The sequence below is a fragment of the Miniopterus natalensis genome, chromosome 1, assembly GCF_054644295.1.
Source record: "Miniopterus natalensis isolate mMinNat1 chromosome 1, mMinNat1.hap1, whole genome shotgun sequence".
NCBI lineage: Eukaryota > Metazoa > Chordata > Mammalia > Chiroptera > Miniopteridae > Miniopterus > Miniopterus natalensis.
In genome coordinates, this window is record NC_142081.1 from 88,929,131 (window position 1) to 88,946,798 (window position 17,668).

Below are 17,668 nucleotides of genomic sequence, written 5' to 3' on the forward strand. Positions count from 1 at the left end.
GCATTTTAATTATGATGTGTCTGGGTGTGGACCTCTTTGGGTTTTTCTTGCTTGGGACTCTGTGCCTCCTAAACTTGTGTGACTTTTTCCTTGACCAGGTTAGGGAAGTTTTCTGCCATTTTTCCTTCAAACAGGTTATCTCTGTTGCTTACTTTCTAGATCTTGTGGCACTCCTATGATATGAATATTGTTACATTTCATGTTGTCCCACAGTTCCCTTAGACTGTCCTCCTGTTTTTTGTGTTTTTTTTTTGGTTCTCTGATTGAGTGATTTTTTTTCTACCCTGTCTTCTAATTCACTGATCTGATCCTCAGCTTCCTCTAATCTGCTGTTTATTCCTTTCAACTTTTTTTTATTTCTACTATGTCATTCTTAATTTACTTCATAGTTTCCATTTCTTTTCTTATGCTATTAAGCATCCCTATGATCAGTATTCTGAACTCTGTATCTGATAAACTGCTTATCTCCATTACATCTAGCTCTTCTGGAGAATTCTTTTGCTCTTTCATTTGGGGCTTGTATTTTGTCTCCTCCCCATTTTGGCTGCCTGTTTGGATTTATTTCTATGTATTAGATAGATCTGCTAGGACTCCCAGTCTTTTGGGCAGTCTCTAGTGGAGGCCAATATCAGACACTGCTTGTGACTAGCCTTGAGTACCCTGTTTGAAGCTTTCTGCACTCCACAGCCTGTGGTTCCCTCTGGTGGGGCTGGGTGCGTTTGGACACTTCCAAGATGCGCACCAAGGTCTGCTTTTCCAAGCCCTGGGTCCAGAAGCAGATTAGGCAAAGATTCAAAGCACCCAGAGGCTGTTATCTTGTAAGGCTTTTTGATCAAAGAGCAGGAACATGTTCTAGAGAGTCAATTGTTCCTGATTTCATTTTTTAGATCATAATGGGACAGTTTATAATCCACCATTCTACACTTTTACTTTCTTTTCTTCTAAATATATTACATGCCTTTACTTGGAAAGGTCTTTCAGCACTGTATTGTATCCTATCATTTTAACATTTCATTGGCCCACATGCCTATCATCATTATGGGTGCCGGAGATGAGGGGCACCTGCTGAAGAGCCTTGCAGGCCACTGTAAGGATCTTGTCTTTACTCTGAGTGAGGTTATTGCAGGGCTTTCAGATGGATCAGCATGATCTGATTTAGGTTTTCCTGGAACCTAACTGGTCAAAAAGCAATACAAGATATTGAAATGAAAAGGCAAATAGGAATTTTTTTTTACCTGCTTGGCCAAACACATAGCAAACTGAACTGATCAGTCCAATCCAGAAAATTGGGTGTAAATTCATCTGAAATACAAAATGTACATTATATTAAAAAAATAACAAAATACATAAAACATTGCCTCCCACCTTATCTTCTGTTGATTTTATAAACATAATATCAAACCATTTTTTCTCCGACCTTTCTCCACACCCCAATACCCACCTTTCCTCTCCAAGTATCTCATCTTTCACCTACATTAACTAAAGTAACTTTCGTACCAGATCCCCAGAATCCATTCTTGCTGTTCTCCAAATCAAACACATTTTAACACTTAACTAACAGTGCTTCAAAGAAGGATAACAGTGTCAGGCATTCCCTAACACCACAAAAGGTATTAACAGTCTTTGTCCCATGAAATATCTATCTCTATTACTGTCAGTGGCTCCTAGGGAACCAAACAGGCATATCCAGATGCCTCAGATGGGTCAATATTGAATGTTGTTTGAGTGAACTTGTCAAAATCCTGATTGCAATGTCCTCTCACAATTTTCCAATAGTTTTTATTTTTCCTCAGGCTAAGACCAATTCCCCCCATACAAGGCCCTAACTCAACTTTTGAGTTTGATCTTTTATAATTATTTCTCTCTTTTTCTTTTTTTAAGAAAATCAACTTTTATACATGGAATTGGCAAAATATTCAGTTTAATTCCCTACAATTTCTAGATCTAGAAACTAGACCCCCAAAAAGGGAGGTGGGGAAGGCCATAAGAAACCTAAAAGAGGCTTGAGTAAGTCTTCTAGAATTTCTAAAGAAGAATTAAGTAATATTCTGTATATTAAGCAGAATAGCTCAAACCATTATATATACATAACTGTTTTCTGTGAACTGAAGTTTTCACTATATTAATCTATAACTTTCCAGAGTTTGTCAAAGATGGCTATAGCCATGGGTCACTGACCCTATCCCTTAACTACTTTATGCTCTTAGACTAGCAGCCAGTCAAATAATTATACATAAATATCTGCCCCTCCCAAATATAAAACAAAAACAAACCTAGACCAAAAAAAGGAAAGCTTTACTAGTGATCCAATAAATAGAAATGAAAGCAATATAAAGTAAACTAGCAAGCAAAAAAAAAAAAGTGTTGTTTCTTTTAAAACCTAACAAAACTTACTGCAGAAGATTGAGAGTAACCAGATAGGGCTCTGTAAACTAGTAGAATTTGGTGGGAAATTATTTAACAACCTACATCAAAAACCATAAAAAAATGTTTCTACCCTCTGATTTAGCAATCTAGCTACTGGGAATTTATCCTAAGAAAATAATTAAAAATATAAAAGGTGATACACACACAGATACACAATCAGTACAGAACTCAGGGGTAGGAAAGGTTTACAGTTGTTTGTATGGAAAATAAAGCAATAATTAATAAATAACAATACAAGAATAAACTCTGTGTTTCCATACTCATAATTGTAAGTCTACTTTTACCCAACCCTGTATATTTACAATAGGTAAAAATGCAAACATCCTCTACCCAAAAATAGGGAAATGGAAAACTGCACCAACTTAATGGACCTATTAGAGTTGTAAGAATAATAAAATGAAGTAACATCAATGAAGGTTTATAGAATAATTTTGGATGCAAGGTACACATTAAGATGACAGGTATGCAAAAATAACAGTATAGAAAGTAACCAAAGAGATCTGGAAATGACAAAGTGTTGTAAGCAAAATATAGACAATGGGTTTATTTGTTTTTAAACTAGTATAGTCTTTTTGCTTTTTTAATAAAAAACAATTATGGAAGGGTAAATGTGTGGAATTGTTCACTTAGTAAATTTCCTTCGTTTGGCAAACATATTTCTTTTAAAAACCTCCATCTTCAAGAGCTTACATTCTAGGATGCAATTCCCATAGCTCCCAGATAGTGCTTCAAAGTTGTCTCACAGCACCCCAGATACTTGCATTTCCTCTGCTGTTAACTGCTGTTCCCCTTTTCTCTGTTGGCTTCCCAGGAAAAAAGCGATAACAACATGCATTGTCATCCACTTTGCAACTGTGCTCAGGTCAGCCAAGTTCTGTTATGCCAGGCGCTTCCAGTTTTGCTTATATATCCCTGTGGCTGCATTCAAAAGATCAAGAAAGCTGTCACAGAAGTGTAAAGTTCCTAACAGTTCAGCTTTTAAGGCCTAAAAGGTGCAATATGTAATAAATCCATGAAGAGCATAATTCTAAGCAACTCAAATGTTATCAATTCCAAAGCTGTGACTAAAAGGAGCTGGAACATTAAGACTCCCAAGGAAATGCATGACTGTGACAAATGGAGCATCAAGGGCAGTTTCTGCACAAAGGCCATATATGGACTGATATGTGTTTCTTAGGGATACTTCACAGGCTATTTCAAGGACCACTAGACTACCTTGAGAAACCTCTTAAAATATTACATAATTCAGAGCATCACCATTAAGATAAAGTTATTAGGTAACAGAAAATGTTTCCTAACATTCTTAGGTTACGCAGTTTTAAAATGTTACTTCAAATGCCACTGTCCTTCTATGAACCTTGTCAAGCCAAAGATCAGCCTTCTGAAACCCTCAGGCCTCTGGAAGAGCTCCAAACCCAGAAGCAGACAAAGCAAGGCTTTAAGTGTTGAAGCACAGCTGAGAAGACAAGGACAACAGCCAGGAACAGCTCAAAGACAAATGTCAGCTCTCCTAGACTGGTGAGTCTACTGGCAAAAACAGAGGCACAGTCACTGGCTGGTGATGTAAACGACCAGGCTTTCTGTCAGGGAAACAGAAGCCAGAGAAGATAGACAGCAATTAAGAATAAAGAAGAGCTATGAGAACAAGGTTTAGAAGAAAGCATGGTTAGAGTGGCCACCAGGAAAGTCAGCAGCAGAGAGCTGGATAGTGAAGAGGAAGTAGCAGAGAAGACTCAACATCCTCCTCACCCAATCCTGACAGTCTTTAAAGGTACCCGATACTTCTACACCTGTATGGGGAAGGACACACCAAGAGCTTCCTGTATTTCAAACCTCCTAAGACAGGACTTCTCAAAGTGTAGTCTAGGGAACAACTGCATCAGATTTACCTGGGTGCCCACTCCATGCCTAAAAACCACGATCTCGGGAACTGGGGCTTATACTATGCTTCCAGGAATTCTTATACTGAGAAAAGGTGCACTAAGGCGTTTCCTACCAAGAACATTCCACAGAGAACAGTTTATATTAGGGGCCAACCAGAAGAGATGCCTTCAGGTATTGTCCTGATCCTATCTTTTGCATTCTCTTCATAATCAAAGGTCTAGAAATGGTTTTCTACACTACCTCCATTTCATAATCTCCTACTCCCTCTGCTATAACTGGTGTCCACTTGGTACCATGCATGTACAACTGCTCTTACTTGAGGAGATACAGCAGCTTACCAACTACAAAAATTACACAAAGCAACATTTAATACATTTCACCATTGTTCCTTCAAACACACTATTCTCCTGGACTACTGGTTTCTATAAAAGTTCTTCCTCAGACAACTATGTACATTTTGTGCCCTATCTGGAGATACAAAGGTCACTATCTCAAGGAATTTTCAGTTCAAAGACAAAAATGCAAACAATCAACATGATGTTATGGTTTCTATAATGAAGATAAGAACAAAGTGCACTGAGGACCCAAAACCTGCCTGGGTAAATACAGAGGCTTCATGGAGATGGCAATGTTTCAGCCAGAATTACAGACATATAGGAAATGGGTTGGCAAATGGGGAAAAATCTTCCAGGCAAAAGGTTTGCACATGCACAGCCATGGATTCCTGAGAAGAATTATATTTCAATCTTATTTCTAAACACGTTTAGAAATAAGACTACCCATCCTCCCAAATGGAACTGCTTCACTATTTCTATTTCTAGAGGAAAAAGACCAGAAAAAAACATATTTATATGTTATCTGTAGTTAAATCTGGTTGGTGAAATGAGTGATTTTATCCTTGTAATTTTCTACAATAAGTATCAATTATGTTAAAATCTTAAAGTATCATAAAGGCCAAAAAGAACCTTAAAATAAAACTTAACTATTTCTGAGGCTTAAATTATAAGTGTGAAATAACAGAAACTGAGATCAGCAAGGCAGGAAGAGATAGGTTGCAGAAAGCCTTCAAAGCCATGCTAAAAGAGTTTAGATTCTATTCTATATATAGTAGGGAAATTTAAAAAATTGGGGCAGGGTAGTAACATGACAATATGTATTTGGCAGAAAATTAGTGAGGTAGATGATGAATGACAAGAGAGGAGCCACAAGAAAAGTACAAAATTTACTGCCAAGAAAGAAATGATAAAGTCTGAATTCAGGTAGGAACAATGGACAAGAAAACAAATGAGTGATTAGGAGGTAGCAACAGCAGGATCTGATGGTTGTTGGGGGAAAAAAAAGGAATCATCACTTTCAAAGAAAGAAGTTAAGGGAGAAAATTATAACTTTTGTTTTAGAAATGTAGACTGTGAAATGCCTATGTGAATCTAGGGAAGATACTGGTAAATTAAGACACAGGGTTTTAGTCCTCAGGAGATACATCAGGGTTGGAGACACACTCGGAGCTCTCACTATATAGGTGGGAATTGAAATTAGGAAAGTGAATGAGATTGTGAAGATTCTTAGGAAGAGAAAAGAGCTGAAGGCAGACCTGAAGAAATGAAGACACAGGAAAGAGAGTGAAAGGTAACTGACGGACCCAGGCCACTTTGGAGGAAAGAGGAAAGGCATCCAGAGCATTAGGGGGTGTACTACCCTAAAGAGAGGTGCAGCCTCTTTTCTCTAAGTCAGGGTAGGGGGTATGAAGCTGAGAGCATTCATGCATAACAGCCTATGGTTTTTCTGAAATAGGAAGTAAGGGCCACCCTGGGAGAAAAGGAGATGAGGCTGGGGAAAGTCCAATAGGATTATAGAGCAATGCTGAGGGGCCAGCAGGTAATGACATCCTAATTTATAAAGGCACAATTGTAACATCCACTTCACTTGAAACTACCTGTTAATATCTGTTAATACCTGTTCCCTGATGGGTTCTAGGCTCCAAGAAGACAGGGCCTTGGTGTGTCTTGTTCATTTACAGCACCTCGAAGTGCTTGGCACAAAGTAAATGCTCAAATATTGTATGGTATTTTTCTCTGACATTGTCAGAGGAAAGAAGAGTTTCTAAGATTAGTGAATGTGCAGATCCTCTTTTAATAGAAAACAGTTACTGTGGATACCCTACTGATAACAATTTTCAACTGAAAGCTAGATATAGGTTCTTATACACTATAAACCAAAATCAATTTACACATACAAGCACATAGACACTGAACTAGTAATCAGTATAATCCAGATGTTGGTTGACTACTATAATTATTGGCACAAAAGCACAAAATTGTTTTTTTAAATCTTCTAGAAATGCTCAAAATCACCCAGACTACCTCCCATGGGTTCTCAGATACCAATTTGAAATCACTGAATTAACCCATTGGTTGGTTTACAGAGCAAGTGCAGAAGGGGTGGGGGTGCACCAAAAAGTGGGACTGACAAAAAGTTAACAAAGAAGAGGACAAAATCCAAGGACTAGAGACTACACCAAGCAGGTGAGAGAAAAGGGGCTAAAGTAAACACAGGAGGGAGAAGAGCTGTGAAATACGCTAGCGGGCTTAAAATGTCACAGACCAGTATAGTCTTGGGTAAGAAGATCTAATGAGGCTATAGCTATGAGTATTTGTTGCAGCCAGGGTTGTTCCCCCAAGGGAAGCCTGAGACAAGAACAGGAGTCCAGGCAAGCAGTGTACTTGGAAGGTGACCCCAAGAAAGGGGTGCTGAGGAGAGTGAACCAAGAAAAAGAGAAAAGCCAACAGCAAAATACTTCATTTACTATAGTGGGTGTAGGGGGGGCTTGATCTTGCTGGGAAGTTTTGAGAAATGTATACAAAGTCTTTCCAAAGGAGGGTCAACGCACAGAAGTGCATTTTGTCAATTCCAGTCCCCAATGATAAATTTGTCCCAAGGGACATTAGCTCCCCCGCACTTCCAAGAACTACAGCCCATTTGCCTGGAATGCTGCTACCAAAGGCCACAGACAAGAGAGCTTGCTAGAGACTAGGCCCAGAGGTTGAAATAATGGAGGCTCTGGAAGGAAGTTGCAGTCCCAGCGAGCAGTGAGTCACAGAACTGTTCCCAACAGCAGTGGCTGGAATCATAGGGGAGGCCAAGAGGATGTGAGGACAGATTAGGTTTCTAATACAGTACTCAAAGGCCACTGGAGTTGAATAGGTCAAGAAAACTGCTAGACTAGAGTATGAGAAGTATCATTCATATAAACTCTTGAGGCCCCTAATGATGAGAAGAATTGGGAAGTTGATTTAAACCATGTGATTCACACATAGAAACATATACATATATTAAAACAAATATAAACAATCTTTGCTTATCTAGCATGGTACCTTAATATTCAATAAATGAAGAAATTATAAAGATAACTGGAAATATTCTGAGGTCTCAAAAAACAACAGCAAAAAAACCCCAGTAAGCTTAACAAGGGCAAGCAATGAGTTGTGCCCACAACTGTCATGGCAGAGTTAAAAGTATAGACCAGTGATTTCAACTGGCATGACACAAGAATTTTTAAAATATAACTGACAAGTCAGGAGCACTGACCTCTTTTCCCTTAGATTGTTAAATTAAAAAAATGAAAAACAGCCAACACAACAATAGCTGTCCAGTGTGAATCAATCAAAATTACATCTATTTTTTTGGTCAGATCGGCAAAAAATATATTTTTTGGTGTTCTGCAGAATTTTAGTAATTAGTTTATGTATGCCATGAGAAGAAAAAGGTTGAAAATCACTGGTGTAGACTGTGGAGCCAGATGCCTGAATTCAAACCCCTGATCAATGACTAACTAGGTAGGTGATACTGGCAAGTTATTTAATCTGTGCCTCACTTTCCTCTGGAGACAACATTCCTTAAGTTATAGGGTTATGTGAGGTTTAATTAAGTTAATAAATGTAAAACAACTTCTGGCATATTTTAAGTACTGCCTAAGTACTGCTTGTTATCATTATTAATACACATTATAGCTGGAGTTCAACAACAACTTAACTGAATAAAGAAGTAACTGTTTATCTTTTTTTAATATATCTTTATTGATTTCAGAGAGAGGAAAGGAGAGGGAGAAAGATAGAAACATCAATGATGAGAGAGTCACTGATCAAGCCCACAACTGGGGCATGTGCCCTGACAGGGAATCGAACCCCGATCGCCTGGATCCTAGGTCTATGCTCAACAGCTGAGCCATGCCCAGCTGGGCAGTAACTGTTTAAATGTTTAGCTTTTTTTCAATCATAATTATAAACAGACAATGTGGATTATTACTACCACTCATATAGTACTTATTTTGATACACTATCACAACCTTATTATAATACATAATAATGTTTAATCAAATGCTAATTATTGCATTAATTAGGCATGAATTTTAGGTTCCACACCTAAGTAGGATTATCACCCTCTCCCTCTGGTAATCACCATATGTTGTCTGTGTCTATGCAGTATTTTTTCCCGTTTAATGCCTTCACCTTTTTCACCCAGTCTCTCAACCACTTCCCTTCTGATATCTGTCAGTCTATTCTCTATCTATGAATTTGTTTCTATTTTGTTTATTTTGTTCATTAGATGCCACATATCAGGTGCAACTGTTAATTTCTCTTACTTTGTGGAAAATGCCTCTCTCATTAGTTATTTACTGTTACAAACTGCCCCTAAATTTAGCAGCTTACAACAACATCTGTTATATCTTGTAGTTCCTGAGAGTCAAGAATCTAGGAGTATCTCAGCTGGTAGTTCTGGCCCAGGGTCTCTTCCAGGCTGCAGTCAAGCCAGCAGTTGGGGCTACAGTCATCTGAAGGTGTGCCTGGGGCTGGAGGATCTGCTTTCATCCCACTTGCCCCCACACAGAAAGCAATGAGATGGGATACAGGGAACTCTGAGAAATCTTACTGATCTCTAACTATACCATCAAATGTGAGGGTGAGAGTTGAGGGCAAATTCATCCAGGGCGAGAGCACCTTTCCCTTTACAGGAAGAACAATTAAAACTCAAACTTTTTGCCCCCTGTCTGGCCGGAAAAGGTATGTGGTGGTGACCATGGAGGTGTTTACAGCCCAAATAACAGATTAGAATTAATGATTAACAAAAATTTAGCAGAAAGGATGAAGAAGGAGGGGGGGAAATAGAGAACAGAAAAGAGAAGATGTATTCCAAGGCAAAGATGCAACTAACACCTCATTTGAAGTACTTTTCCATCCACTGTGGATAAAAAGAACAGTACCCTGAACTAGAAAACCCTAAAACTCAATACTCCCACCCAGAAGAAAAAAGGCTTTTTATGAGCAGACCCCTTCTTACCCAATGGTAGTATCAGCCTGAGACTAATGAGCTCCAACAACAAAGGTTTTTCGACTCCAAAGCTACAGGTGCCCAAAATAATGTGAAACCTGAGAACAGCTCAAAACACCACCACACACTTTAATTATAGAATAACAGACTGAAGACAAAATACCCACCTTCTCCAGGAAAATGAGCATATGGAAGATCAATTATTACCACCCACTACCCAGACCACAAGTGCAAGGGAAAGATAAAGAATGGATATGCTGCATACTGGCAAATAAAAAGCTTCAAAGATAACTGAAAGTGCAGGGAGGGAAGGGCATAAAACTTAACTAGGAAAAACTTTGACAGGACAAAAAATGAAAGTAAGTGAAGAATCTTCTACATAAATCCATTACGTTCTTCAAGGAATTTAGGAAATCTCAAGTAGATCTTATATGATCAAAAAAAAACAGTAAGACCACAAAACTGGAGGAAAAGTATACAGAGCTAAGGAAGGAAATTTGCACAGAAATCCTCTGTAGAACTTACAAATACAGGGAACAGAATCAATAAGACAAGAAGAGCAGGCTTAAGCCACACAGAATTCAAAATAATACAAAACAATTAGATACATTTGTATACAATCAATGATTATCTAATAAATAGACAACTGGTATACCACCACCACTCCCAGAAAAAGGACAGTCTTATGTAAAGGGGAAAAAAGCATTAAATTAAAAAAATTGGTGAAGGGGCACAAAATAAACTCCAAGACTGCAGAAAGGCAGACTTGAAATACAAGCAGAAAAATAAACACTTTAAACAAAGCTATAAAAGATTTTATTAAGGGCTGGTCCTCCTTCCACTCAAAAGTAAGACATTACCAAGCAATTGATATTCTTCAAACCAGCCTAGTGAGCTGTTCCTTCTTTATACTTTTGCTATGTCTATAGATGTTGCCTTTCCCTATGAGGGGAAAAGAAAAAGTCAGTAACTGTAAAGTTGGAAAATTTTACTTTGACGCAAGTTTACAAAAATAATTGTTAATGGGTCTAGCAAAAAAGGTTATCCATTCTGATTAGTGGTATCAGTAAGCACTTGAAAACAAGATTTCTTCCACATAATTTCAATTAAGGAGAACTATAGACTATGTTCCCAAATTATGTAATTTTATCCACCTTTTTTAGGTAGACCACTCCAAAATTCTTATTTGATCAAAACTTTAATAAATGGTGACCATATCATTTGTCACTTTTCCTCTCTGCCCTGTAGTGGAGTAGAAAAAGCAGTGCTAGATGTGGTTTAAACGTATAATAAATGTTTTAAAACCAACTAAACATAGGGAGAAATCACTCTCTCATTTTACTCAGCACTAAGCTGGGCATAATATCTACCTTGGAACTGTTATAAGTATAAAATATGACCATGAATGTGAAAGCTCTGAGAAACACATATATTTATACTAATGTACAGATCACAGTTTACTTGATTACTGAATTTCCTTCTTAGTTTCCTATTCACTCACTGGTCACAGGCTTCTAAACATAAGAACCTGAGTGACTACTTAATAAAAGACTGCTCAGTCTTTTAAAACCTACTGTGGGTTTTTTTTGCTGTGTTTTCCTAATATAGCATAACATTAAGTGCACTTTTTCAAACTACAACCTCTTCCTCCAATAATCAAATATGACCCACCACCACCCCTCTTAAGCAGCACTGAAATCATATGAAATATATCATACATAAACTGAACAATATTTGAGAGCTAAAAAATTACTATTCCTAATTTCACAGAGTATGAAAGCTAAGTCATTTACATATTCATTCAATAAACATACCACTTGACATGTGACTAGCATACTTCAAACGGTGCATTCCTCCAAATTTTTTCATGTAAATACTTTCCTCATCACTTCACTGAAACTACATTCCCTACAACAAAATTAAATCCTAATTTTTCTTCTACCTTTCTGGCTTTATTTTGGCTCTTCATCTCTTCACCAACCACAATAAGCAGAATTAACTACTCCTTTCTTTGTGATCCCAAAACATCACCTTCCTAATGCCTAGCATAGTGAATGACAAACCTTTAGTAACGCTCAATAATAAAGTATTATTTTAATTCTATTATAGAACTTCTATTATAACTAATTGTATTTCTGTCTATGAACCTCACCAGACTAGAACTGGAAGGCAAGAATCCAGGTCTTCAATTTTTTTTTTTTTTGGCATCCTAATCCCAGATTTATTCAACACAATCCTTTTACTCTACACAAAAAGTATAAACGCATTATCTAAAATGCTACAAAGTTACAAAAAATCAATTTTAAAAGTATTCAGGTCTTCAATTTTAAAAGTAGTCAAACAATATTTGCTAAACCAGACTAGATTCTGCTTTACTACACTGTCTTTTGAATATAGCACCCATCTGTCATCCATATATTTGCTCATAACATTGCAAGCTCCTCTATAAAACCTTCCAAAACCACTTACTCCAGTGCTGATCTTTTTCTCAAAATCTATTAGAAAATATTATTTTGTATGGTGCACTGAGTAAAATATTATTTGGTATTTATTATGTTTGCCTAGACTGAACACAACTTCTCCCAAATCCACAATATGCTCAACAGCAAGGTCCATGTCAACTTCTTGCTCTATACCCACTCAGCACAGCATTTTTCAGGAAACTTGGCACTCAATATACAGATTAAAATGTAATGTACAACAGAGCTACAGATTTGGCTGGTCAGCAGTAGCAGGCTTGTTTTTGTTTATTTGTTTGTTAACTATTTTAGAGAGAGGAAGAGAGAGAGAGACAAGGATGTGAGAAACATCATGCAACTGGACTGGGGGTGGAACCCACAACCTGGGTATGTGCCCTGACAGGGATTTGAACCCACCACCTTTTGGTGTACAGGACAATGCTCAACCAACTGAGACACACTGCCCAAGGTGGCAGGATTCCTTTAAATGATAACTTGGCACAGCACTTCCCCCCTCTATGGCGATGATACAAAAAACTGGTTGTTCATGGGAGAAAGAGAAGAGCTGCACTCTGCAGGACTCAGTCAAGCAGCAGCTACCCTCAACTCACAGAATGAGGGAAAGTAGAGACTACTACTTGCTGGTGTAAATGCAGAAACTGAAGCCTTAGAAGGTGAAGTATTTCCACTAAGGTTACAGAGAAAGTCAATGGCAGAGCTTGCACTGAAACCCATGTTTCCCCCTTCACAATCGAGAAACTTTGATTGCATCAAACTGCTTCTCTAATTGTCTCAAAAGACTAATAAGTCTGTCTTTCCCTCATACATGCCAATCAAAGGGAAAACTCACAAATACCCAAGTCACTCGCTAAACTGCCACACAAAGGAATTAGAACCTGGGGAAAGAAAACGCTTTTCTAAACTCCTTTGCACCTACCCAGACCTCAACTGCTAAGTGTTCCCAGGTTCTTCTTGGCCCCTTTCCATTCTATGGTGTCCACTGGTATTTTAACCTGCAGCCTATTGCTTCATCTAGCACTTATAGACTAAGAATTCCCAAATCTATATATCCCGGCTAGACTTTTTTTTTCTTTAGCTTACCATTCTACACTCTAAACATTTCTACCTATGTATGTCACATGCTCACCTTAAAAAAAACCTCAGCATTATAAATTTATCACTTCCCCTCCCTCAGTCAACCAGCACCCACCCCGTTGTGGTCATATTGCCTATCTTGGCCAATGGCACCATCTAACCAGAAACCTGTGTCACTTGGATTTCTCTCATCTCTCTTACCTCAGATACCAAATTTTATCAATTCTCCCTCCTAAATACAGTAGTTCTTGTACTCCAAAAAGCCATAGCCACACACATATTTCATGATGAGATGATATACACATGCTCTGACATACTGCTCAATACTGTATAGTTAACCTTATCTTCTAAAGCCACAAACAAAAAGTAAAGTTTAAAGGCAGCTGACTTCTAAAAACCTCCATTTTATTATTCTATTATTAAAACTTAACTCTATAAAAGTCTTAGAATTAGCTACCTTCAAAAAGATGAGAAATTTATCAGTTTGGCTCCTTTTGCACACAGCTCCTGAAAGAGATACCACATTTTTTTCACTACCTACTGAAATATTCTAAGGCTGCTAATGTTCTGGGTTTTATGGGCTGCATCTTCTTTAATGAAGGTACATACTGTAATATTTTTCAGTTTTCTACATCTATAGATCCTGTTACTATTTCAGGACCCTTTACTCTTCCCTACCCTTATCCCTGTCAAGGCATCCTCCCTACCCAAGACTCCCACCTCTGCAATAACACAAAAGACAAAAATCCCACAATATACAACCAAAGTCAGGACAAACCTACTAATACCAGGAGATACTTACATGTTTGCACAATATAATCCTCTAGGATGTTACCCACAAGACAGATCCTAACTTCCCATCAACAGTCCATGTGAATCCTCTCAGGTAAGTTCAGCTTGTTACCCATTCAGAAATTTAAATTCTCAGGCCACAAAGTGGTGAAACTTTTAGCAGTTACATGTTTAAATTAGTCCCATCACTACAGGAGTCTAGTTAAGAGTAAACCAGTGCACTTATAGGACATTAAAGTTTTCCTCAAATAGAATATTATACTACTTCCCCCGGCTAAGAGCCACATTTTATTTGGCAAGAAGCCAAATAATAAAGATATTAAGTGGCAAGCATTCCATGAAAACCAGCAGGATATTAAACTATTTGATTAATTTTCATTTTATAAAGTGACCAGATCTCCATCCCCAGAGTCACTACAAGAATTAGGAATTTATTGACACCAATATAGAACTAAGTATTCATTCAGTGAGGGTAAATGAGGGCAGATTTTGATTAGTGACCAGAAAGTTAAGAAGCTTTTAAAAATTACTAAATCCAGTGATTTTCAATATTCTTGATTCTATACTTTTCATGTGCAGAAAGCTGAGGGAGATTACAAAATAAACTTAACATACAACTTACTCTTTTTAAAAGAATCAACATTATAAAAAGTTAAAAACTGAGGTCTGTGAAGTCAACATAGATGACTTAAGTCAGAATTTATTTGCTTTCTATTTACAGAAGTATTAACCACATCCCGTCTTTAAAACTACTATTCTAATAACATCTTCCATTTTAAACTGAACTTTAGAATAAGTAAAATGACGTTCTCCTCAAATGCCTGTAATCAAAATACCACTTTATTTCATCTCTTTTCTCTTTATCACATCATCTTCAGTCACTCATTTAATATTGGTCAATGAACCAACATTATTTGAAAATATGAACATTATAGTGGGACTCTTAGATGAGTCCTTGTCCCCTCTGGACCTCGATGTCCACAAATGTAGACCAGGTAACTTCCAATTAAAATTTCTTAATCATTCCTAAAAGTAGTCAATTGTGCAATCTATTATAAAGGCTATATGCAGTTCAAGAAAGATGTCTAATCAAAATTCACTTAGCACGTTATTTCTGTGCCATCAAAACAGTCAAAAACAGCCAAGCAATTCTATGCACCTAAATAGCTATGTGGTATGCAGACTCAAAGAAACCTTACTCCTAAGGTTATAAATTACATTCTGAGAGTTTTAAAAATCTTTTTAATATACCAAGAAGGGATGAAAGGGAGTCAACTTTTGAGCATCTACTCAACGTGTTTAACATTTTACATCTGATTTTCACAACTATACTGTAACCTGTGATTCAAACAAGGGCTCTGGAACTAGGCCCCATTGTTTCTCCACTCTAGCTGGAAGACCACATGCAAATTACTCATGCTCCCTGTGCCTCAGTCCATTTGTAAAATGCGGATAAAACAGCACCTACCTCATTAGATGGGTTCCAGGATTAAATAAGAAAATACATATATTATGTACACTGAGCTAAGCATGGCCCTCACTGTCGTTATTATCGTAATTATTACTTTTATTATTAGTGTAGGTATTTTTGTTCCCATTTTAGAGATGAGGAAACGGAAGCTGAAAAGTGTCCTTTACCAGTGATCACACCAATTAGTGCTAGGTTTTGACTCAAAAGCACAAACTGGATAAAATAAAAACTGCTTGGGCATAATATACTTGTACTGTTTAAAACACCACTTATCATTACGAAGCACAAGAAACGAGACGTAGTATACTGGGTTAGGGCCGCCTCAGGCATTAAATCACGAGGAGAGCCGGGGGCCGCCCAGCAAGAACGCGCTCGGTCGGGCCTCGGCCGGCGCCCGCCACCGAGCCCGAGGCATTCGACAGACAATCCAGCGCGGCTTTCACACATACTCAGCGAAAAACGGGAAGCCCGTGCGCCCACACTGCGCCTTCCCCCGCGGCCCTCCGGGCCCTCTCCGGCCGGACCCAGCCCACTCACCCGGTCCAAGCGGAGGGCTGCCACAGGCGCTGCACCCAGAAAGGCTGAACAATTCCCCTATCGTGGAAGCTAACCACTGAACTAAGGCTGCGCAAAGGAAAAGCAGTCGACCACAGACCGGAGCAAAGACGGGGTCCGGACGGGTCAGAGTGCCAGCAACCCAGTGAGCGCTGAAGCGGCCTCCACTCGCTCCCTCACCAGCACACGCCCAGTCGGCCGATGAAAAGCACTCCGCCCGAGGCCCCTAGTTCACCAGAGCCCGGGCCACGCGTCCCGCGACGACCGCTCGGAATGGCAGGAGTCAGAGTGGCCGGTGTGGCGTCCGGGTACTCCGCAAGCAACCCCCAAAGGCCCGAAGTGACCGTGTCCATGCCGCTGACCCTGCCCTCGGATGGCGGCGGGACGGGCTCAGCGCTCTCGCGCGGCCGGGAAGTGGGGGCGGCGGAGAAAGTCCGAGAGGACGCGGGAGGCCCGCACTTCCGCTCCGGTCGCGGTAACCACCCGGCCCCGCCGTCCATCACAAAGGCCACTGCTGGGCCTCCGCAGGACACCCGAGGTGCGCCGGCGCACCGGAGCCGGAGGCCGCCGCCCACCCCAGGCCCCTACCTTCTCCGGGCGGCGTCCAGCCCCGCGCGCTCGGCTCGGGCCTGCTTCTCCGCGGCTCCCGCTCAGCCTCTCCCACAGTCTGGCGCTGCCTCTGGGTCTCGGCCGCGGAGGGCGGCGGCTCCTGCTGCTCCTCTTCCTCCTCCTCCTCCTTCGCCTCCTCCTCCTCGGGGGCGGGAGGCGGAGACTCGCGGCCCGAGCCGCTCCGGGGCCAGAAACGACCCCCTCGGCCCTGCCTCCCCAGCGCCCCGCCCGCTCGTCCGGCTGCCGCCGCGTCCCCTCCCTCCGGAAACGCATTCCTCGCGGCCGCGTCAGCCGCGCCCCGGGCGGGAGGCGGCGCGCGGAGGAGGCGGCAGGAAGCGCGAGGTCCAGGGAAAGGCCCCGCGCTGGTCGGGAGCGGCCCTAGGGCGGGGAGCGGCCCGGACTCCGCCGCAGCTTGCGCGGTCCCTCGGTTTCCTCTGCTGCCGGAGGAGCGGGGTGTCGGGGGTGCCCAAGGCTCTGGAGAGCCTTACTGCCCTCCCGGAGCGGAGAGGAGACGCGGCTCTCCCGCGGGTCTGTGCAGCCAACGGTCCCTTTTGCCTAGGGCTGCCCCGGGAGCGCCCTGAGTTCCAGGAACATCTAGATGGTCCCCTATCCTGCAGTGCTTCGTGGAGCCCAAGGGTTTCCCTTTTGGAAGGAAGTTAGCTAAGCCAATATGGTTTTTCCAGAGTGATCGTTTTATTGATTTGTGTCTGTGAGAACGGAATGCTTGGAAAGGAGATGGGTGCCAAGAAAGATGCAGAGGAGGAAATTCGTTTTAGAGAAAAACTGCTAAGTTGGGCAGCAGCTGCTCTTTTTAGATTAATCTGGCAGCCCATTTATGGGAAACAGGGTTGAGAAGGAAGTTTCACCCTTAAGAATAGAGTTTGTGTTTATCCTCACTTTTTTTAGTAGTGGATGTAGGGGCTGGAGAAGGAACATTTAAAAGGGAAGGGTAACATTCTTTATGAGAATGGCTGGGCACATTTTGATAAGAGGAGTGAAACCTGTACCAACCACCATCATACCGAAACCTAGTTAATTCAGAATATGCTGC

The 17,668-nt window shown here is 40.4% G+C and overlaps 1 protein-coding gene across 2 annotated transcripts in view; it reads right to left on the bottom strand.

Annotated features, from left to right (window-relative positions):
* Positions 1-16,617, bottom strand: part of ITGB1 (integrin subunit beta 1) — a 45,597-nt gene extending 28,980 nt beyond the window's left edge. The window contains exons 1-2 of one of the 2 annotated variants that reach the window (XM_016197158.2): positions 16,597-16,617; positions 1,236-1,302 (exon numbers count right to left, since the gene is read on the bottom strand). In XM_016197158.2, coding sequence (XP_016052644.1) covers positions 1,236-1,302 — 67 coding nt within the window. In that variant the 5' untranslated portion in view covers positions 16,597-16,617. Of the gene's footprint in view, positions 1-1,235; positions 1,303-16,596 lie in introns of those variants that run through there. The other variant, XM_087823872.1, reaches the window with a different exon arrangement.
* Positions 16,618-17,668: the final 1,051 nt, after the last annotated feature.